Source organism: Pelodiscus sinensis, chromosome 5 (genome assembly GCF_052426305.1).
Source record: "Pelodiscus sinensis isolate ZL-2025 chromosome 5, ASM5242630v1, whole genome shotgun sequence".
Lineage (NCBI taxonomy): Eukaryota > Metazoa > Chordata > Testudines > Trionychidae > Pelodiscus > Pelodiscus sinensis.
Window position 1 is genome coordinate 65816589 of NC_143056.1, and position 23627 is coordinate 65840215.

The following is a 23627-nucleotide window of genomic DNA, read 5'->3' on the forward strand; positions in this document are numbered from 1 at the left end:
TTAGTGACTGAAAAATAGATCCCAGTCTATTCCGGCTTTCTAAAAGAGTTAACAAGCCTGTAAAACTTTTCAAAATGATCTATAGAACTGCCAGAAAAAATCTCAACATTAAGCATTAAATGTAAAGCAGGCTGATAGGTAACAAATACCACCACATACAATAGCAAGTTCAGGCTAGTTGGCAGGATACTGGTTTTCCAAACTACTGACACCAGGAAATGGCTATGCACTTGGCCCTTGAGGAAAAAAGCTTACTGCTTGACTAACTATTAAGGCAGCCAAGTTCTCTTGCCTTTTCCATAAAGCGTGCATAGAATGAAAACACTGACAATACCTCTCCCAAAAGCCCCTGCACATTTATCTATTGGGTACAGTTTAAAATAAAACAAATTAAAATTGTTGTAAAGGTTGTTTAAGACCATATGTTAAAAATGGAAAAATAAATCAATAGTTACACTTGATGGAAGTTTCATCCACATAAGTCTCCTTCAGTCAATTATCATTCCATAATTTGGATCATTTACTTATTTGTAGAGCTCTGCAAATCCACAGATACCCGCTTTATATCCACAGGTATCTGCACCCGTCAATGTGTATGCGGATATCCACTGCTCATTATTATGGATGCAGATGAGATAAAGCTCTATGCATATACAAAAGTTGTATCTGTATTACAACGTCATCTCCGTACTCCAAACAAAACTAGGGTCACACTGGGATGTTAACATAGGGGATTTTAAGCACTCAGAGAAACAACAAAAACAGAAAAAAAGATGCAGCATGCGCCCAGATTTTTGTTTGGGTCCCTAGAGCTACTGTAATACAAATACACAATACAAGGCATGCAATTGTTAGTAAGTATCAGGTTGGTTTTACTTTTCCTGAGGGTTTGGGGTGCATCTTCCCCCATATGTAAATGTACACAAATTTGATGCTTTGTGGTATATAGTGTAAGGAGGAAACACAGAAAGTAACTAGTTAATAGGCACAAAGGAAGGTGAAAATGCATCAAAGGGAGAGAAGTCAATGGGACACTTCATGGTATTTCAAAACAAGTAACAATTCATTAATAGGTATAAAACATAATAAGAATATGGTAGGCTACAAAAAAAGCTTAACCAATACTTAGCAAAAGTTGTTAGACAACTTTTTCCTTTCAAATCCCATCATATAGCAGTCTCAACATATAATGTACTAATCTGACTTGTAATTTAATGGATTTGTCATTTTTTTAGATCAGATTTGGGAGGAAAAGAAGTGGCACTCTCCAACAGGGATGTTATTTGTTCAGGTGCACATGGTTAACTGATAAGCCTGAGCTCAACAGTTAACCCTCATGCACCCTCCCCCCACTGACTCCGGCAAACCTGCCTGCCTCCTTCCCCTGCTGCCTCCCAGAGGCAGCAGCAGCACAGGGAGATGTGAGGGGGGGGGAGGAGGGAGGCAAGAGCCAGCTTTCAAACTGGCTCCCTGTGCATACCGGTTCCCACAGAGCTACCTGCCCTCTTGTGCTACTGGCTCTGTATCAGAGGCAGTAGAGGGGAAAGGAGGGTGGCAGGAAAAGGGTGGCAGGCAGAAGCTGGTGATCATTGGGAGCAGGTTTAAAAGAAGGCTCCCCATGAGCACCGGCTCCCGCTTATCCTCTCCACCTGCATGTAAATGTGTAACGACTGAACATTTCAACAGCTAAACATTTACAAAATTAAACATATTTAAATGTCCCTACTCTCCAAAGCTTCACCCTTTGGTGGCACCAAAAATGAGAGCATTCAAACTTCTCAGAACACAATTGTGCCTCTCTCATGTACTCTGATCACCAGTAGCATTTTATAGTTTGGCTATTTAAAGCATCATCAGACGTCATGAGCAAAACACCTTTGAAATGAATGGGACCAACTGATGTGTGTCAGGATTGTTGTTTCCGGGTGTCTTCATCACTTACCTTTCAAAACCTGAACAATGTTTCTTTATGACGTTAAGAGCTACTTCTATTTAAAGTACTAGCTTATTTAACTTCAGTGAGCCCTACCAGTCTGATTACTAATTCTCTTACACTAGCATCACATAAAAACCTAGCATATTATCTGAAAAAAAGCTATTCTAAAAATATCAAATGGAAATGATTAATTTACTTGCTAGGTTCCATTTCTTTCTCTATTAACTCTTTTGAAGCTTGTGGAACAAACATGCTGTGGAAGGCTGAATATCATTATTCAAGACTCAGCTTCCAAGTTGATAAAATACCTGATTTTTTTACATGGGAGTAGAAAAGTAGACTGATATTTTTATTTTAGCTTTGTAAAATTGTTCTGGACTTTGGTCAGGTTAAGTGCAAGATCCTGTCCCTATGCCTACCATTACATCCCACAATTGCTTCATTTGTCAAAAAATTTGTTTTACTTGCTCTGGGCAAGCAGAATTTTACAAAGCTGCTTTAAAATTGTTGACCTAAGTAACGTAATGAAGCTTTTTCCTTGAACTTCCAAACACATCTTTCCAAGACTCCCGGATGTTTTCACTTAATTCCAGAAAAGACCACTGCTTAGTGACTTTCGCTTTAATTAAGGGAAAATGAAACACTACTTCTTCAATGTGCCAATGATTGGACCATAAAAAAAAATTTCATAAGTGGTGTGGAGAAAGTGAATAAGGAAAAGTTATTTACTTGTTCCCATAATATAAGAACTAGGGGCCACCAAATGAAACTAAATGGGCAGCAGGTTTAAAACAAATAAAAGGAAGTAGTTCTTCACACAGAGCATAGTCAATCTGTGGAACTCCTTGCCTGAGGAGGTTGTGAAGAACTATAACAGGGTTTAAAAGAGAACTAGATAAATTCATGGAGGTTATGTCCATTAATGGCTATTAGCCAGTCTGGGTATGGAATGATGCCCCTAGCTTCTGTTTGTCAGAGGGTGGAGATGGATGGCAGGAGAGAGATCGCTTGATCATTCGGTTCACTCTCTCTGGGACACCTGGCATTAGCCACTGTCGGCAGACAGGATACTGGGCTGGATGGACCTTGGTCTGACCCAGTATGGCCATTCTTATGTTCTTATTTTAAAGCAAAAGGCAAGCTGTTCTCTATTTTCTTTTCCCAACTCATATCTCTCAAAGTGTGACTGAGCAATTTGAGTAGAGCAATTTGGTAAAGTCATTCTCCTTTTACCTAACAATCATTAAAAAGATCTTGATAATGTATCCTGTAAGTGCTGGGTATTGCTAGGGGGATGAACTGGTAAAGATTAGAAAGAAAGTTAGGTTGAGGAAAGTAGTTATTCAAATTGCTGAAGAAAGAAAGTAACAAGACTATTTCTTGATTTCTAGAGTCCCTGTAAGACAATTAGGTATTAAAGACCTAACAAGTTTGGTTTCAGACACAAGACAAAAACATTTGGCTTAATTTTGAAAACAGGTCTTAACATGTCCTTGAAATGTACAATAGGAGGACTAGAAAGACCTTCCCTGGAGTAGTAGCAGACTACCAAAGGGCAATAGCTAATAGGCAACCAATGATTATATTTGGGTTTGACAGAACGTCAAGAACACAAAGCAGATCTATAAGACATGCAGCATTCAAAGACAAATGCTGCGTTAATACTGGTGCTGCAGTTCTTACTAGAATCAGCAATCTCAACACAAGTACTACTTATCCTGCAAAAAATGCAGTTTAAGTGAAAGATCCTTGCTAACTGGCTTAAGGGCAAATGGATCTTTGTAAGTCATAGGAAGGGCAGGATGGGGAAATTTCATGTCAAAGCATTCGCCTCCACAACACCTGGTCGTGGATGAACTGAAAACTTAACATTCCGTCTCCCTTTTTAAAGCTTTCGATATGCATGAAAATGAATACTGCCTCCTGTGAGAAATGGATGTGAACTTGTCATAGGGATTACTGCATAAGGGAAAGTGAGCTCTAATACAGAGAGGCCAGAACAGTAATGGTGTCTAATGACAGCATCTTTGGGTTTGTCTACACAGCAACATTATTTTGAAATAACTAGCATTATTTCGAAATTACAGTCCACGTCCACACAGCAGGCTGTTATTTTGAAATAATGCTGAAATATTGTCAACCTGAGGTTTTCTTACTCCGACTCCTGTAACCCTCATTGTACAAGGAGTAAGGGAAGTCAGAGGAAGAGCGATCTATTTCAAAATAAGTGTGGTGTGGATACTCCCAATTTCGACAAGCTCTTTTGAAATAAGCTATGCAGCAATTGACATAGCTCAATTTGCGTACCTTATCTTGAGTTGAACCTTGATGTGTAGAGGCACCCTTTGAGTCAAATAGCTGACAACTAATTCTGTTTGGAGGGAAATAGTTTTGCTTTGGACATCATTAACTTAACATTTGCTTTTGGTGCCTCCCCAAAGCTATTTCTAACAGAGAGACTTTACAACATTTAAAGTGGGCCAAGAACATTAAATGCAGACCTTATTCCTCTAACCAGTGGAGCCAAGGAATTAATAGCTCTAAAACGTTGAGCGTTATAGCACAAAAGTTGGTACTATGCAGCACAGTCATTGACTAAAATGAAGGGATGGGTGGTGAAAGCCTAAAAATCTTCAAAGTCCTGGCTGGTATCCAAAGTATCTAGACAGCATGGGCAATGGACATCCTTTTTATATGCTCTTGGTCAGATAAAAGGAGAGCTCAAATTGTATGTGGTCAGGGTCCCCGAACACAAAATAAAGTTAAAAAAGGAAAAACCTATGCCCCCTAATAGTGTTACAGTAATATGTTCTTAAAACCATATATAGCAAAATCATCATGCCATTAGCAATGTACACGGACACTGAGCAGTGTCAGATGCAGGCTAAATGCCAAAACACAACTTTAATTACCCTATGCAGCATAACTTTAACTATTCACACTGAACAGTAACAGTTAGCTAATGCTAAACAAAAAGACAATTCATTTAATATTCAGTGCCATTTTAGGAGGACATATTGATGCAAAAAAAAAAAAAAAAAAAAAAGAGTAATTCATTTGAGAGATCAGAATTGTAAAATACAAGCATCAAATTATACCCAACAACAGTTAGAAGCTAATTTTTCAGGGAAAAAAGTTATATTGCTGCTAGAATTATTGGAACATTTTATTCATCTGTATGCTTATAACAAACAATACAAAATATTTGCATATAGATGCTGAGTGCTCTTGAATCCTTAATAAGCAAGTACACAAGGAATTCCAGCTCACACCCTTTTGACGCTAGAAGTGAAACTGTTTCACCTCTGCTGTGGGCTAGGCTGGGTTTCATTTTACAAGCACTACAGTAAGCTTCCCAATGATCAGAATTGAAAATGATAAATGTTTGGGTTTAGACACAAAAACTGCATCCTACACACAGTTGCCATAAACTGCTCTACATGCAACCAGTATACTGAGCATAAGACTGCACTTGACACACATATACTATGTTGGCAGCATTTCTCCATACCCACAACAGCTTTAAAGGCATTCCACCATGTAATTTAAGAGAAAAAGAATACTCACTGGTTCTGTTCCTTCCTTTGTTTAATTAATTGAATGAGTTCCTTGTCAAAGTATTCTTCATCAGCCTCTTCTTTCCCTTCATCTTCCTCTTTATCGTGGGCATCAATATTGTCTTTGTGCAGCTGGCTGGAGATGTGCTTGGCATATGCTGACAAGCCCACCACTGTCACCCTGCACACCTGGCACTTGTGGTTGCTGTCCCTGGGGAAAGAGGGAGAGGATGGACATTCAATCCTTCCCACAGGCATGGTAGACAATTCTGATCTTACTCTGTTTCCTCTGAGTATGCCAGTTTTCTTAGCCAATTTCTTGTGTACTGTGCATTATAGTTTTGCTCAATACATTAAATTTTTTCTATAGCAATTTCGTATCCCAACTTCTGGGTTTTTTTTGTGGTCAATATTAAAAGATTCTTTCCAACAATCAAGAGGCAAAAACTTGGGAAAAGCAGTATAAATTGGTGAGGACAGGGAATTCTTCTTGGATTGTTGTACTCAAAATCTTATCAGAGGAAACATAGTGAGAGGTGGCAGAGTGGAGGGCTTACAGAGCTAGCAGGAGCTACTCTGAAGCACATCCATGGTGCCAGCTGCACTGGAGAAGCCTGGTGACAGCTTCTACATTTAATCTCTAACTCATGCTTTCCCCCAGTGAAAGCCAAGAGAGGGAGGAGGGAGTACACTTCCACAGCCAATCCTAATACAGTGTAACCTAAACTGGGACAGCTGAGACCTCTGTTTGGCATTCAAAGACTCCATAGCACAGAAAGCGATAGGAGGCATCTTCAGTGTACTGTACTTAATTTGGTTCAAAAGATGCATGAGATCTGCTTTCTTCTTTAGAAGGCTTATTTTTTAAGACAAGAAATTATTTCAGTTGCAGGAAGTTGACAGCTGCGTCAGACAAGTGGTTTTACTGAAGTGTCAGTGAATCCTAGGGAAATTAGAAGTTGTTTAATAAAGTAACTGTGCAACTGCTAAAAAAGCTTAGGCTTACATACACTGCAGGCTCTGTTGTATAAAGCTTAAATAAGCTTCCCTACAGGGTCAAGCCCAGGGAGGCTTTGCTGCTGCAGCGAAGTCACCTCCCCAGGAGCTGGGCAGACAAGGACTGGTGGCTCTGCTCCTGCAGAGACAGCTTCAGTGCCATAGTGAAGCCGCCTCCCTGGAGTGGAGCAGAGTTTAACTGATAACATTAACCAGTAAGCATCATTAACCAGTAAGCATCAGCTTATCTGTTAAATTCTAATATCCCTAGCGAATATTGCAGTAAAACATTTAAAAAAAAATCAAATTGATATTTCACGTTTATTAAAAATCCTATCATTCAGCGGTTGACCAATCCTTTAATTATATTAATGATTAAAAAAAAAGAAATACAAAATAGGTCCATTGGAAAATAAAGTAAAATCGATTAATTATTCTGAGCCAAGCAAATAACCAACACAGAGCCCACTGCTTACCTCCCTGATGCTCTCTTGCACCCCAGCATCTTATTTATAAAACCAACAGAACTGAATGCTCTTCTGTCTCAAATATAGAGATCATGTACTATAACATCCAAACATACGAATGGAAATAAAAGGAGAAGTGGTAAGGAAGCTGAGGTCCATGTAAAGATTAAAAGCAAAGCTAAAAGACTAGTTTAGACCAGTTATTGTGACATGTGAACTCTCCTACCTTTTCCCAAAGTAGCAATATAAGAGACTGAAGCTCACATCCAATATATTTAGAAAACTCAATTTTATATCAAAAGGTCAATACCAAATGATTTTTTTTAAAAACTTTTTTGTATTAAAGCTTTGTTCCACTTCATATTGTAATTGCCCTTACTGAAATGATGAAAAATCCCCATCTCATGGATTGGAAACATCTTCATTATTCAGTTAAATGTTTCCATCACAGAAACCAGAGGCCCAAAAATCTTGCCTCCACCTCTGCAGTTTCTAAAAGCATGAAAAAATCTTGTGGGTGGTGAATTTTTTTCTTCTGGATTTCTAAGTCAGCATCCCTATGTGAGCCATGCTTAACTAAGGATCACCAGCTGGCTGTTAAATAAAGGTCTATGCCTTTCAAAAAAAGTCTTTGAAATGAAGTAATTTAAAAAGACATTTTTCTCCCCCCACCCCCACCAGTAAAAATGTGATTTATGTTAATATGGTAAAGGTCTATAGTCAGATCACTCAAATAGGCAATATGGTTAGGAAGTTTAATTAACAGAAATACCACTTTACACACTTAAACTGAGACTCTCAGTTTCAAACTATCTGTAAAACAAGTGTGCAATAATAAGTAGAATATATATTTTCCTTCAAGTCAGCCCTGCAAACTCAACCTGGGATTTGTGTTCCAGACTGGGTTCTTTCTTTTTGCATACTTTACCAACAGTGATAAGTATTCTACAGGACACATTATGCTGTATAATCAGGAGCGGCTAGAGGAGACCTGCCAGCAACTGATGCTCTAGGCAGAATGTGTGATCGGCACCCCTGCCTCCATAGCCCTCAATGGCGTGACGTCATCATTGGGCGTCAAGTTAAACGCGGTTCCCTAGGAAACTGCCGAGGTTGCCTACATCCACAGGCCACCCCTGTGTATAACAACTGTATTATACACCTTCGGTTGCTTAGCTCAAGTTTAACTAACTCAAAGTTGGTTAACAATTTTATTGATGCATAGGCAGGTATAGAATCCAGCTCACTCTCTTGACTTTGCTAACAGTGAATTGCCAGGAATACTTACCATCTTTTAGCGTATATAACCTGTGCGTTATGAAACGTTTTACAATCCCTGCCCCGGGGGCTATACTTATCCGTGTGTTATACAAGTTCTTTTTTATTGAAATTACAGGAAGACAAGACTGACTCTTACTTGATAAAAGCAGCATATTTTAATTTAATAATAGTGGCAGTGATGTTAAAATACATTAAAAGTTAAAACTTTAATGTGAAACTAATAATAAAAGAATAGATATATGGTAAAACAGTTTTTAAAAAGCCATCTGCTCACACTGTCATAAAATACATAAGTTCATTCCTTCTGCATCACTAGAATCAGCGGTAGCATCCTCCTCCACAGTATCTGAGTTTTCAAAACCATCAAAACTTTTGCATTGTCGCGGTCTTGAAAAAATCCGTTCAATCCGAAGCTCGCCTAGCCTTGGTTATGGTGACAGTTGAGGTCTGTGGTGCCGAATCAGAATCGCTGTCGGAGTCAGATTCGGAGCTAGACGAGTCAATGTCGGGAAGAATTTCACATTTACAGAACCCATTCTGAATAGTAGCCTCTTTTATTCTGTCCCGAGCAGCCAAAACCCATTTACAAACTTCCATATAAGTTGCATGGCACTGTCGACCTGCTGGAGTGAAAGTGTGTTCCCCATTTGTCATCCAATTGTCCCATTCCTCTTGGAGGAAGCACTTGAACACGTGGTTGGCAGCCACATTAAGGAGTAGCAAGTTGCAGGTCAGTCCACCTGGAATTACGGCAATATGCGCACCCACGGAGTTGATGTGTTTCTGAACTGAAGTTTCTTTATAGGCAGCCAAGGAATCTAAAAGCAGCAGAGATTTAGGATTTAAAAAAAAAAAAAAAAAAAAAAAAACTTTTTGTGCTTGAAAGCAGCTGTCTGTCCACGTCTTCATAACATGTGTTCATCCAGCCCTTTTTGTTACAAACCACACAAACACCAGCCAGCAGTTTTTCTCTAGGCATCATTACCCTCTTAAAAATCACCATTGGTTTTAATTTACCACCATTTGCCGTGTGTGCCAACACTACAGTAAAACAGGTGCATTCATGACCGGTGGTTGCTATACTGTTTTTGATCCAGTTTCCGCCACAGACCAAGTAGTGGGTATATCAAATGACATGGGCACCTCATCCATGTTAATAACATTGTTTGGTTTCAAGCCCAGCTGGTTAATTTCTTTATGTACAAAGGTTTAAAATCATCCATTTTCTTTTCCCATTCATCAGGAAGCCCTTGGTCAACAGATGTCCGTGCGCAAACTGACATTGTTTCTCTGCATAAATTTGTACACCCAATTTCCTGGGCCCCCATTAAAACCTTAAATTTTCTGTTCCATAGCCAAAAGTTGAGCCTTGAGCTGTATGGCTATCGTGGACACCGCCCGTTTGTTCTCTCTCTGCGCACGAACCCACTTCAACAGGTTTTCTTCTAGATTTGGCCACTTGGCTTTCTTTCTGCAGCACTCTCTTTTCTTAGGGTGTAATTTCCTCAATCTCTGCTTCTTCCTTTCTCCACTCCCAAACAGACTTTTTGTTGACAGAATATTTTCTCCCTGCTGCTCCGTTTCCATTGTCCTTTGCATATGTCACATCACATAATTTAAAAATCGGCTGTGTAGGATTTGCGCTTAGGCATGTTTAAAAAGTTAAGAAGTTTTAAATACTTTTTAAAAATTCAGTACAAGTTAAAGCTACTAAAGGAATAAATAAATGGTAAAATGGTGTGGTTCAAAGAGGTTATATACAATCAATAAGGGTTGTAGCATACTTACTGCTCAGCGTCATCAGCTGCAGTTCATTAACACTTCATTACAAGTGCTGTTCATTAACAATACGGGCTATACATGTGCACTGGTTATCTAAGACTTTTTTTAATGCAAAATCAGGAAAAACGGTAATTTTTACATACTCATTTCTCACAGCAGAGTTACACTTTAAGGGACTTTAAGCTTCAGTAAAACTCTAAATAAACCAAATACTTTCCTAACACTGCTTTTCCATGAAATTAAGCTCCAGCAGCTAAAGGAATGCTGTTTACTCAACTTTAGAAGAGGAGGTAGTTGACACCATTAGGACTAGGACAAAAGTGTCCCAATGCTATGAAAGTGTGAGACTCTTACTAATTTCTGCTGTGTATTTCTGTATTTACATTGGATAATTGCTGTTCTAACTAAAGTGCTGTTGCATTTTTAATTTTAGCTGGAAAACAGACTTTCCTTAAAGAATCTGGCCTCATTTCCAATTGCTATTATAAAATCACTCATGAAGCTACAAATAACGTGTATCAGAATACTGACGATTTCTGCTGAAGTTTCTTGCATTTCTATTTAGTGTTGTCAAATATGTAATGGGCAAATCAAGGACAAGAGCCATATACCTGAGGACTTAAGTCACATTTACATGGAGATTTTCTCCAGAAAATAAATTTTCTTTTTAAAAAGTGAAGTAGTGGTTTCAAGGAGAGAAAGGTAGTAGCAGAGGAAACAGTGTAATGCTTAGTAGTAGCATGTCTCAAATGCAGTCATCATAACCACATGAAGCCACCAGAGGTTTTCCCTGTGGCCATGGCAGCTTCCTGAGCAGTGATGGGTGGGGTGGAAAACCATTGGGCTCTCCATCCTCTGTCCTGGATGTGCAAGCCCTGCACACACTGTGGAGACTGGTGGGGCACAACACTGCAGAAGTATGCTGAGTTCTCTACTTGGAAAGAGGGGAAGGGCAATAAGGCTCAGGCTTCAGCCCTGTGGCAGAGAGAGTGGTCTCCAGCAGCAGGACTTAGGAACTCTGGTGGCATGAACTGCTGTCAACACCTGGTTCTAGCCACACAACTACAGAGATCCACCTTCCTTTCTCTTGGCCCTGCATCCATGCCTCCCGGCCCATCACCCCTGGATGCCACTTGCTTCTTGAACCTCAACCACCCCTCCACTGCCTCCATCACCCACATCTCTCTCACTATACCCTACTTCTTCTACCTCAGATTCCTAACCTCTAGCTGGGGGAGAATTTGTCTTGGGACTCGCTCAGAAAAGCGATATACCACAGAAAGATCACTTTCCACAGTAATATTTTTATTATTGAGTTGGCAAAAAGCCCTATAAATAAATTACCATGATTTGGATGTACATATGTGCTTCCCCCCTGGCTAAAGTTAATTGTTTTAGGGAAAAGCATCAGTGCGGCTACATGCAAGAGCTGGTGGCCAAACTCTGAACCCACAGAAAAGGGTCGTGAGAATCCCTGTGCTAAAGAGAGGTAGCATAAGAACAGGATGGAAGTATATGCATCTTTTGGCAAGCACAAGATACAAAATCCCAGACATGCATATGGAAGAATTAATTTAAAAACCACGAGAATTTTGCAGAAAATATGAAGTTAGATGAATATAGGTGATAAGTGACAAAATGCTAAATCAACCCACCAACCAAATGAAAAGACTTAATTTTCAGAGGCAAGATGTGAAGGCTCAAGAGAAGTCACTCTGAGGCAGACACCACTCTGAAAAGAGTTTTCTGAATTACTGCCCAAAACAGAATTCTTATAAAATGTTGACCATCTCACTGGAAAGTGAAGTTGTACTCCATTGGGGCAACATTTATTACAGAGGTCACTTCCTGCCATACAACTGCGCTCGAGAATTTAACTTTTCACTTACAATTTTAGCCCTCATAGTTACAAAGTTAACTTTAAAAACAAACAAGGTTTGAAACAATTAAGCAATATCTTCCTCAGCAGACAAACTCCCAAGTGTGAACTGACTCATGCCACTAGGATGTTAACCCTGGAACCTAATGATCATGTAAATATTAATGGAATCGTGTTAACAACATAGCTCTGTTTCCTCTAGTAGCTAGTCCACATATTAAGTTTGGGAGGCTGCTTCAAGTCTCCTTCCTGGGACCTACTCCTTGTAAGAAATGTTCTAAATAGTAAATTAAACAATTTACTATCCATTCTGATTCTCAAATAGGGATATTAAATTTTAATTAATCAAATGATTGATGGGATTTCCATTGACTGTTGGATTAGTTGATAAAAACTAGTGTGATGTTCTGCCTTTGAAATGTATAAGAGCCCCAGCAGGGGCGCCTATTCATTTCAAAGATTAAAGTGCCACGTGTAGCTTGGGGCCATTCAGAGTCCCCCATTGACTCCAGACACTGTGCAGGCACTTCTGCTTTGAAATGTACAAGAGCCCCAGTGCAGACTCTTGTACATTTCAAAGTTGGAATGCTACCACTGCGCCCCTTCCCCCTCCCACAGAGCTGGAGGGGAAACCGGCCCTATTCTCAAGCATAAAAATTAGGTCAGCTAGAGCACAGATACCTTTTGTACAGGAAAAGATATAAATCAAAAGTGATTAATACAATTCCACAGCAGAATGAAAGATGGACATTAAATCATGATCCTTCAGCTTTGATGCTAAGGAAACAGAAAAACTACAATATTATTAAGGTTTTTGACATTTCACAATCATAGAACTGGAAGAGTCATCAAGTCCAGTCCCCTGCCCTCATGGCAAGACCAAGTACCATCTAGATCAGTGTTTCTGAAAGTGCTCCGCAAAACCACTTTGAGAAACATATTAACTGGTCGCCCCGGTTTGTTTATTTACTAGTGCTGTGGCCACGGAGCCTCGCGGCTCCCATAGGCTCCATTTTGTTCTTTGCAGCCAAGTGGAGCAGCGGGAAATGGTGGCCCAGTCCATGCCACTTCCCGCAGCTCTCCTTGGCTGCAAAGGACAAAACGGAGCCAATGGGAGCCGCGAAGCTCAGTGGCTGCGGCGCCAGTAAACAAATGTGTTTCTCAAAGTAGTTTCACGGAGCACTTTCAGAAACACTGATCTAGATCATCCCTGATAGATGTCCATCTAATCTGCTCTTAAATATCTCCAGTATTCACAATATCAGAAAATGGAAACCTGAACTTTTCCTTTTAATCCAAAACCAAGAATTTACAAAGAATACAACAGAGTGATAATACTGAGTAAAATGCTAAATGTCAATAGGTGAACTAATTCTAGATGGTAAAAGTGATGAAAGGCATCTAGTTAAATAAAACAAAAAGCCCAACAAACAACACCCCCATTACAACACACCCTTATCTCCTCTCCCCCAGGCTGAAGAATGTTGGGATAAATCTGGTTGATGAGGGATAAGTTTATTATACAATGTGGATGATCCATTTTGAACTAAGGATGTTAAGGACTAGTCGAGTATCCAATAAGCAAATGCTTATTGGATAGTCAGTTGACTAGTCGATTCCTCCCCCTTGCTACCGCTATCACACAGAGGCAGCAAAGTGGGGAAGCAGAAGGGGTACTTCAAAGCGGCAGCACAGCTGAGCCGGGGATCAGCTGTGCAATCACTTTGAAACCCCAAGGCGGGTTTTCAAAGGGGCAGCTGACACACAGCTGATCTACGGCTTGCGCAGCTGGACAGCGCCGCCCCTTTGAAACACCAAAGTGGCTTTCAAAGAGGCAGTGCTGCGGGGGTCAGCTGGGGACTCTGCAGAACCCGGGATCAGCTGGGAAGTGCCCCGCTGGCCTTGGGCTCCATGGCTTTGAAATGCACAAAAGCACCCGCTGGGGACTCTTGCCTGCATTGAAATGTGCATGCCCACGTACAGCCCGGAGTCAGCGGGACTTCCTGCTGGCCCCAGGCTGCATGCGGAGTTCCGCGTTCCTCTTTTGAAATGTCCCACTGGGGCTCTTGTACATTCAAAGGAGGAACGCAGTGCCTATCGACTAGTTGAGTAGTCGACAAATTCTATCTACTAGTCAATTAACTGCAATTTAACATCTTTATTTTGAACTAGTTCTAGATCCAGAACAGGTCTACACTAGGGGGCAAAGTCAAAATGAAGTAGGCAACTGCAACTATGTGAACAGCATAGCTGGAGTTGACGTACCTTAGTTTGATTTTCTGCAGCATCCCCACTGCGTGAAGACTGATGGGAGAAACTCTCTCATCGACTCCCCTTACTCCTTGTGATCCAGTAAAGTATCAGAGTTGATGGGAGCATGATCAGCAGTTGATTTAGCACGTCTGTATTAGGGATGGAAGTAACTAGTTTCCCTCCTGCCTTGCTGCCTCTTTCAGAGACAGGCAGCGGGGGTGGGGGGGGGAGACAGGAGCCGGTGCTGGGGGGGGGGGGGGGGAAGATTGGCTTAAAAGCTGGTTCTCCCCAGCACTGTCGGGGGAGGGGGCAAAAGAGGCCAAGGTGTAGCGCGGGGCTGGATGAAGCCGGGAATAAGCTGATTCCCAGCTTGTACCTGGTCCCACCCACTATGCCTCTGCCTGGTGGTTCTTAATAAATTTAAGAGGCAGAACCTTAGTGGGGTTCTTCCCCAGGCTGGAAGCTAACCCCACTGCAGCTCTGCAGTTCCCCCCCACCCCTTATCAACTATTAGCTGATTACCCACAATTTAACATCTTTAGTCCTTATTAGACCCACTAAATCAGAGATGGGAAACCTTTTTTAGGTTGGGTGCTGCTGACCCACAGAAAAATCAGTCAGGGGCCACACACAAGTGAGAAACAAAGTGAAAAGCCCCTCACTGAGAAAGAGAAAGACACTCCCCACATTCCCCTTGCACACCAGAGCCTGGGGGCCCCAGGCTAGTAGATTTTGTATCATCTAGCCCTGTGGGTGGGTGGAAGAGGAGCTGGAGTGCCAGTGCAGGCTCCCCAATGCAGGGGGGCCTCCTGAGCATCAGGGGCTGGATCCAGACAAGTAGGGGGCTGCATCCAGCCTCCGGGCCTGAGGTTCCCAAACCCTGCACTAAATCGACCCTCAGGAGATTGATCTCCGCAGTGTCAATCTCCTGGTGTATATTATATATAATTTTTAAAGAATTAAACTGCTAGCTGGTATAAACTGAAGCTTGGCAAGACTTTAAATTTCAACAGTAGCTGAGAGAGGAATTTTTAGCTGGAGGGAAACTGTGCCTTAGAAATCCAAACACAAAATGGAAGACCGGGACTTTCTGAGTTGTCATTTGTACCATCTTTAGCTCCTGAATCTATCCCAGCCTCAGAATTTCCTAAAGAATTCAGAATCATCTTGTGTAAGAAAAGATTCACTAAAAAGAATGCTTTAAAATTTAGCCACAACATAAACTTGAGGCAAACTGCTAAAGTTAATGTTGATGACACTGGAGTATCTGAGCAACCACTTCTCAGCTGTTCACCAACACAACAGATGTCCTCTATTGCTAAGAATTAGAACAGATGAGAAGCAGCAGTAAGGCACTTTTGATTCCAGGCCTTTCTTATTCCCAAAGAGACATGGGGCCAAGTGGGGAAAGACAACAGAGCGAGGAATTGCTTTTTAAAAACATCACTGATGATTCAGAAGGGTAACAGATTAGCAGGGAAAGAAGAGGGGATAGTGGTGAGCAAATACCATTTTCCTTTGCACTACTCCTTTTACTGACACGTGTTCTTTTCTTATCAAAAGGGTAGGCTGAAGAAGTAATCAAGCTTCCCCAAAGAGCCATCAAATCTCCTCTCAGGCACATTCAAATCCCCACCCCCATCTGACAAGACACCTGAACACCTTACATTTATTCACCACTGCCCTAGTTGAACAAAATTAATTTTTGAGTGAAGGATCATCTGGATTTTAGGGGGTTATTTTTCAACTGCTGTAGGCCTGGCTTGACAAATAACTTGCCTCATTTCTTGTCTTTGTGGGTATAATTGTGAAGGTGAATGAAAGGTTAAATTGTAAATAGGGGCTTAACAGGACCTGGTCTGTGCTAACTTTGATAAACAGCAATATATTAATGGAGACCATGGACAAGGTAAACCTGGAATATAAAGATCAGTTTCCATGTGAACAGCACAGAGAGAGAATGGGGTACAGGGAATTGGTTCCTGCAAACAAACTAAACCATGCCCAGCCAAATCAATTAAAAAAAAAAGTATGATTTAATGCAGTGTAACGTGTAAATGCATATAAAGGAAGAGATCGTCTGTGTAACTTTGGGTGTGTGGTGCAACCTATACCCACTGATCAACTCAACATAGCTTTGCTATATGTCAGCTAGAGTAATATGGGTGATGAAATCTACAGTCAAACTGAGTGGTTTGAATCCCAGAGAACTGGATGAAGCCTTCTCCCAGAACTGGATAAGCTGAGTGCAACAGGCCTCAGAGGGAATCCCAATATAAACTTTAAAGTGAGAAGCTGTGTGGTGCAGTAAACACGACACTGGGCTAGAACTCAGGAAAGTTAGATTCTGCTCCCAGCTCCACCTTTAAACTGCTGTGCAACTTTGAGCAAGTCATTTCAATTTGCTGGGCCCTTTTCCCCTCCTATTCACCATTCTGATTTAATCCCTGCCAGGTAGTAAACTCTTCAGGCAGGGAATATCTCTTTAATGGGTGCTTTACAAGCACATAATAAATGGGACCCTGTTCAAATATTTGGGGCCCACCAAATATTTTCCTCCAGCCTCCTATGACCCTCCAGGTCCCAGGCCAAGGCCAGAGGAACGTGTCCCATGGCCCAGCAGGGCATTCAGGTGATCTGCCTGCCTCAAGCAGCCTCAGCCATGCCACTCCTGGAAGCACAACAGTCAGAGGCTGGTGACATGTGCGTCTCTGTGTGCCCTTGTGGGAAGGGGGTAGCAGGTCTCCATGAGCTGCCCCCCTTCCTAGACTCATAGCTCCCACTGGCCAGAAACTAGCCAATGGAGGCTGCAGTGGTGGGGCTTCCAGAGGCATAGCGAGGGTGTTATGCACCATGGGACAAAGGCAAAATTTGTCATCTCCCCTCCCATCGCAGTGCAGCGGGGCCCCAAACCTGGTGCACAGATGAGCCAGACCCTGGTGGGGGGAGCTTATATCACATCTTCCTCCACCCTCTCTAGTGTGGGGCCAGGCCCCCACACGCACGAACCCACCAGCAAAGATGGAGGAGGGTTGGGCTGGAGGTAGAGAGGAGGCTCCAATCAGCACCGGCGGGCGGAGGAGAAGCAGGCAAGCAGAGAGATGACAGGGGGAGTGGATGGGGACTAAATGGGTGCCCTCCTAGCATGGTGCCCGGGGGCACTTGCTGCCCCGCATTCCTTGCTGTGCCACTGGGTGCTTTAGCACCCAACCTCTGACCCAAGTCAGAATTGCCTCTTATGCCCAAACTCCCTCTTAGACCCCACATCTGCTCCATTAATATAACAAAAAAGTGCTGCCTGTGATCACTTCCCAAAATTCTAGGCATGACCACTGCCCCCCCGCCCCCCACCCCACCCCGCACAAAAAAAAAAAAAAGTATTGCCAAGCCCTATACTATGTACTAAATGCCTGCACATTTCAGACTAAAAGTGGCGTTGGGTACAAATAGGAATGTCTCTAACTCTAAACTTGCAAAGTCTTAATCAGCAAAACAGGTTTTGGGGTCCCCCCCCCAAAGGGATTTTTTTTAGTTTTAGGATTTAGATCTTCCACATGATTTAGCCCAGCAGTGTATTAGGCATTTTAATTTAAACTAACTATAGCAATAGATAATTATACCCAACCATATGGTCAAGCAGTGAGACAATACCAAATTACAGCCCAAGCAAATAGCTCAGGTAATTGTATAGATTAAGAAGAAATCACATGATCCTAACAGGGACATTTCCTCACAGCTATTCATGTTTTTATTATCTATTAAAAAGCACATTAAGAATTAACTGTTCCTATAAAGCACATTTCTTTTTCTCTCCCCACTTTTAACTGAACTTATCGTGCATAGGAAATAAGGCCATTTAGTTTCCCCAAAAGCGTGACATGTGAACTGCACTGAAATGCAGTTTACATGATCCTTTGCATACCTTCCTTTCAAGTTTTCAAGTTCTCTGTGGTGAAGCATGCTTCTCATGTGTTCATCCATCTCCTACAAGAGAAATAAAAGCGCACAACTCATGATTCATTTCACTCTTCACAAGAATGTATTCTTCTCTAATATTTCTTTTCTATCTCTGACTTCTAGGAGATGGAAATGCAGATAGTTATTCATACTCTTTCGAAGATGGTGTAACCCTGAGAAATTACCCATAAACCTTCTTCTATAGGATAAAATTTAGGATTCATTTAGAAGGAGGCAGAGCTCCAGAAACTAGATATAGAATAGCATATATGGAATGAGGCAAGGGCTCCGACTCCAGTGTGTTCCACTACTCCCTTCTAGCAAATAACTGTACAATCATTATTTAAAAAGATATTCCATAACATAAAAAAATAGGACTATTAAATATCCCCTTCCCAGAATCACAATATTTACAACATTAAGGATGCTTAACTTAGGCTTTATCAATCAGTTTTACTATAACACACAGTTTTACCCTGAGGGCCTGTTTCATCCAATGTGCATTCTAAACAGAAATGAGGCATACATAGTGAAATGGTTTTGGATTTAAAAGCAACTTTGACCCATTCACTGCAGTCATTGTATAACATGCCGCAAATGAGGCAGATGTTTGCTGTAAGAAGAAGAACATTCATATTAAAGAACAGCATTGGGACCTGGGAGATCCTTTTTTTTAATCCTACCTAGAATAGATACTTGGAAAAACGGTCACCTTTCTCTCTCTTCCTCTCAGATCCTCATTAATAAAATGGGAATAGCATTTGCTGTCCCTACTAAAATGTTATGAAAACAAAAAAGTCAATAGTGTTGATGAGAACCTCTTATGCTGCATCGATAAACACTACAGGAATTCTTTCTTTTCCTTAGACCAGTGGCGCATAACGTTTTTTCAACCACGACCCCCATATACTTGTGTTGCGACCCCCAAGATAATTTGAGCAGTGCAGTGCTTAGATCCGGGCGGCCAGGAGCTGGGCCTGGCTATTGGGGGCCCTGCAGCACGGCGCTTAGATCTGGCTGGCCGGGGGCTGGGCACAGCAGTTGGTGGCTAAGCAGTGCGGTGCTTAGATTCGGCCAGCTGGGGGCTGGGCCCGACTGTTGGCAGCCCCCCAGGAAGACATCTGCGATCCCCTTGAGGGTTGCACCCTACTGGTTGCGCACCGCTTTAGACTGTCCATCCAGAGTGCAGAGTTTGGAAGACAATGCAGACAAGCCACTGACTTATACTAATAAATGATGATTAGACTGAGCTGCCTCAACTGATAAACAATGTCTTACGCATATTTTAAGTATATCAGAAGAGCAATCTCTGAATGCACAAAGGAACAGAATTAAGGTTTAAAATCATACAAAAAGGTTACATTAAAACTTGAAAGCTACAGATATTTTTAATACTTAAGGAGAATATATCCAATACATGGTCACACTGAGGAAGAGGCCATCATGAAGTATGTGAAACAATTCTATTTCATTCAATAGACCTGGAGATCTATCATTTTCCAATACAAAAGTTATATTTACAGTTTCCTTTTTAAAACAAGAAAATGTTTCTCCCATGCTGCATATAGCCAGATCTTCACATGCAAAAATATTAGCCTTGCAAATTGATTTTTTTACCTTCTTTGAACTGTACACAATGTGACACAGTATACATTTTCGTTCTCGAGCCATGACTACTTTGGACAGATTTTACCCCATGCCTGAAAATAAGAAAAAACACAAAACATTCAGGATCTCTTTTTCTATCAGTTCAGTTGTCTTGAAATTATTAAGAGCTCCTTTTTATACGAGGACCATATTAAAATGTCTAAGTGTCTCCCACCGTTGCACCTATGTATGGCTTACATTTTCAACTGGCATATAGCTATCTAAAGACAACATAGCAAAAAACAAACAAACAAACAAAAGCAATTTTATTCAGAGAGGAGAGTCTTGATCCACAAACAAGCAGGATTTGAATCAATGAAAGCAGTTATTCAATTAGGGTGGTAAAGAAGAAAGTATTATAGTCTGCAGTTGCTGCAGTTCTTTAAAAGACTCGTGGCTCTGGCCCATGGCAAGAGAGCGCTGCAACTGGGAGCCGTGAACAATTTAAATAGGGTCCTGCTGCCTAAGCCACTGCCTGGAAATTTGGTGGAACAGGCAACAGGATATAAACAGAAAGTGACCAGGGTCAGTCCGTGGGCTGGATCAAAATGTTAGGTGTGCCCAGGCCTTGGACCACATTTTGCCCAGTCCTGACCTAGTCAGTGTGTATTAGTGGTGTGCCACTCTTGCCTTTACTGAAAAGCTTGCACTTACCATGTACATTTGCTTCAGAAGGAAAATCAGCAGACACGTGAAAACACTAGCATGTACATAATTATTTTATTTGAATTACTAATGAAAGAAAAACATTTATATCTGGGGTACTTTGTATTAAAAAAGCAATAAAGCATCAGGTCTAGAATTTAGGATCCTCATATGGAAAAGTCTAATTAAAAGTCAAACTGAACATGGCTATTAACACACTTGTATGCCAAATGCACTTACCTTCATTAGAGGTCAAAGTGAACTTTTAGAAGTAAGTATTTGGGGTTATCCAAAGACAATTTTTAAAAATTGTTCAAATGTTATAAGCAGGGTTGCCAGGTGTCCGGTTTTCTACCGGACAGTCCAGTTTTTAGGGGCTCTGTCTGGTAAAAAAAAATCCAGAAAATACCAGACATGTACAATGTCTGGTATTTTCTGGTTTTCTGTCTGGGTGCCCAGAAGCCTGATGGGGGGAGTGGCTGGGAGGCAGGCAGTGATAGGCGCTGGGAGCCCTGGTTGCATGTGAGGAGGAGGGACAGCCTGGTCCATGCTCCTGCGCACTGGTCAAGCATATGGTTGAGCTGTAGCCAGACTGACTTACGCTTCGCCAGGACCATGCGGGGGGCAGGAACCCCTGGGATCTGCACTGCCTGGGTCAGTCCGCTCCCCACCAGCTGATACGCTCCTCCCCCCTCCTGGCCGGCTCTCCCCTACTTCTCTCAATCTTCCCTGGCCAGCCCCGCTGTACCTACCGCCAGCCCTGCTTCCGGCAGCCAGTTCTCCCTCTCCTCTCCCGATCTCCCCTGGCCAGCCCTGCTGTACCCAACCCCCACCCCCATCTCTACCTTCCAGTGGCCGGTTCCTCCTCCCAATCTTGCCCGGCCAGCCCCGCTGCACCCCCCGCCAGTGCTGCTTCTGGCGACCAGTTCTCCCCTCCTCCTCCTCCTGAGCTCCCCCGGCCAGCCCCGCTTCCACTGGCCGCCCCCCCTTCCCCTCAACCTTCCCCGGCCAGCCTCGCTCCTCCCGACCCCGTTCCCCCACCGACCTGCTCTGCTTCCCATCGGCTGCCCCCCTCCCAATCTCCCCTGGCCAGCCCCTGACCCTCCCCCCAGCTCTGCTTCCCGGCCCCCCCTTCCTCTCAGCCAGCCCCGCCCCCTCCCCCCATGAAGTGTGTCCGGTATTTTTTTTAAGACTACCTGGTAACCCTAGTTATAAGCAAGTAAAACAGCTAAACAACATTTTAATCATGTTTCTCAGAAGAAATTCAGATTTGGTCTGAAAACAATTATGAAGCATTTTGGATTCAAGCATAATTTTATGTATGTTTATAAGGACATGAGAACAGGATCTTGGAATGGAAGTGTCTGATCAGTACACTTTCTACTACAAATGAGGCTTTATCATTGTTAAGATCCAAGTGACAGACATCTATTTAAAACTCAAGAAACTTGTCTTAATGTGGTAAATAAGAGGATATTATTAAAAAGCAGAGGTGCTAATCCTTATGCTGATTAAAGAGGTCTTCCTTCTGTGCAAGAATCTGTTCTGCTTCCTCCCATATTCTTTACCAGTCTACTTTGTAGTATAATGGAATAATGTCCGCATGTGTTTAGGATATTGCATCAAATTAGTTGAGCATGTATGGAATTTGTCATACATTAGTGCAAGAGGGCAGCATGGATTTAATGAAACAAAGAGGTCAACAGAGTATGTGTAGCTATTTGCTCTAGGTAAGTGTGTAATATTAAAATGACTTTTAACAAGTAGAACTAAAATTGCACCTGCTTTGGCTAATTAAAACATATGGTAACTATACAGGATTACAGGAAGAGTTGAAGGCTCTCTCTAACTACCCCATCAAGTGCTTACTACAGAGAACTAAAAATACTAACTGAATTCAACTGCTATTGGCTGTTGCTATGAAAGCACAAACAGTTTTGTCTCTGCAGTGAGAGACAGACTCTTGGAGCTGGAGCACTCTGAGAGACTCCAGCGTTTTTAGGAGATATTGTAGGTGACTAGGAGACAGGAGACCCAATTTCTATTTCCAGCACTTCCACTGACTCACTGTACAAACTGGGGAAAGTCAATTTCTTCCTCTTGCTTAATTTTCCTCCCATCTCCTCCAACAGAGCCTTTTCAAGATTCAAAATGCAGGACAATGTAGCACTTTAAAGACTAACAAGATGGTTTCAAGCTTTTCAAGATTCAACTTTCTAAAATGATTTGAAGTTGCTGTGTAAAAGGTATAATAAGTTTGAAGTAGGGATGTGAACGGGTAACCTTAACGTATGATCCTTGTCACGTAACCGGTACCTGGGAGCAGCTCTCCCCCACTCCCCCTTTCGCAGAGGGCAGCTCAAGCCAGCATGCATGGGGCTGGAAAAGCCTCCCCACCCACTCTCTCTGGACTGGAGCAACTCTCCCCACCCCTCCGCACGCCCCAGCAGCAGGCAAGCAGATCCTGCCTGTGGCAGGGGGTGTTGCTACTGCCCAGACCACCCTTTAATTGATTAACTGGTTAAATACTGCATTTAACTGGTTAACTTATTAAACAGGATTTTATATCCCTACTTCAAAGTATTATCTACAATAGTTTCCTTAGGCTTGACTGACACTTAGATGTTAGTGTTCCACAGCTATGGCACTCAGGGGTATGACAAACCCTAATGCCTGAGAACCACAGCTATGCCAACCTGACTCATAACATAGATACAGTTGGGTCAAAGAAAAAAATGCTTCCATCAAAAAAGCTATCATCACTTGAGAATGTGATGGGAAAAATTCCTTCCATCATCGTAGGTCATGCTTACACTATAATGGCATCATATCTATGCCTCTGTGGCCCAACACAAATTTGGCCTTATTGATTACATAAGTCTTGAGATCCAGGGAGATTGTAGGTAAAATCTTAGATGAGCACTTTACTCCATGTGCTGTTGACCTTCCTTGTACCCAAATTAGTTCAGCTGTAAAGAGCTTATAATAAAAAATTAGGTACAGTACTCACTACTCCTGCACAAGCAGAACTTTTATGTAAGCATACTATTTTTTTAAAGGGAAAAAAAGATAGCATATGTTTTCAATATCAGAAACTCTAGGCTTAGCCAGAGTCATTTTTGCTGTGGGCACCACCAATTTACAAAATGGTTTCAAATGGTAGATGCTAGGGATGCTTGGTATAGTTTAATAATCGTGTAAACACGCCAAATCTTAGCTGTTACACA

The 23627-nt window shown here is 41.9% G+C and overlaps 1 protein-coding gene across 3 annotated transcripts in view; it reads right to left on the bottom strand.

Moving 5' to 3' along the window:
- Window positions 1-23627, bottom strand: part of ZNF106 (zinc finger protein 106) — an 82687-nt gene that overhangs the window by 49409 nt on the left and 9651 nt on the right. For 2 of the 3 annotated variants that reach the window (XM_075927230.2, XM_075927229.2), the window contains exons 2-4: window positions 19726-19808; window positions 18074-18135; window positions 5504-5704 (exon numbers count right to left, since the gene is read on the bottom strand). In XM_075927230.2, the coding sequence (XP_075783345.2) occupies window positions 5504-5704; window positions 18074-18135; window positions 19726-19779 (317 nt within the window). In that variant the 5' untranslated portion in view covers window positions 19780-19808. The remainder of the gene's footprint in view (window positions 1-5503; window positions 5705-18073; window positions 18136-19725; window positions 19809-23627) is intronic. The other variant, XM_075927231.2, reaches the window with a different exon arrangement.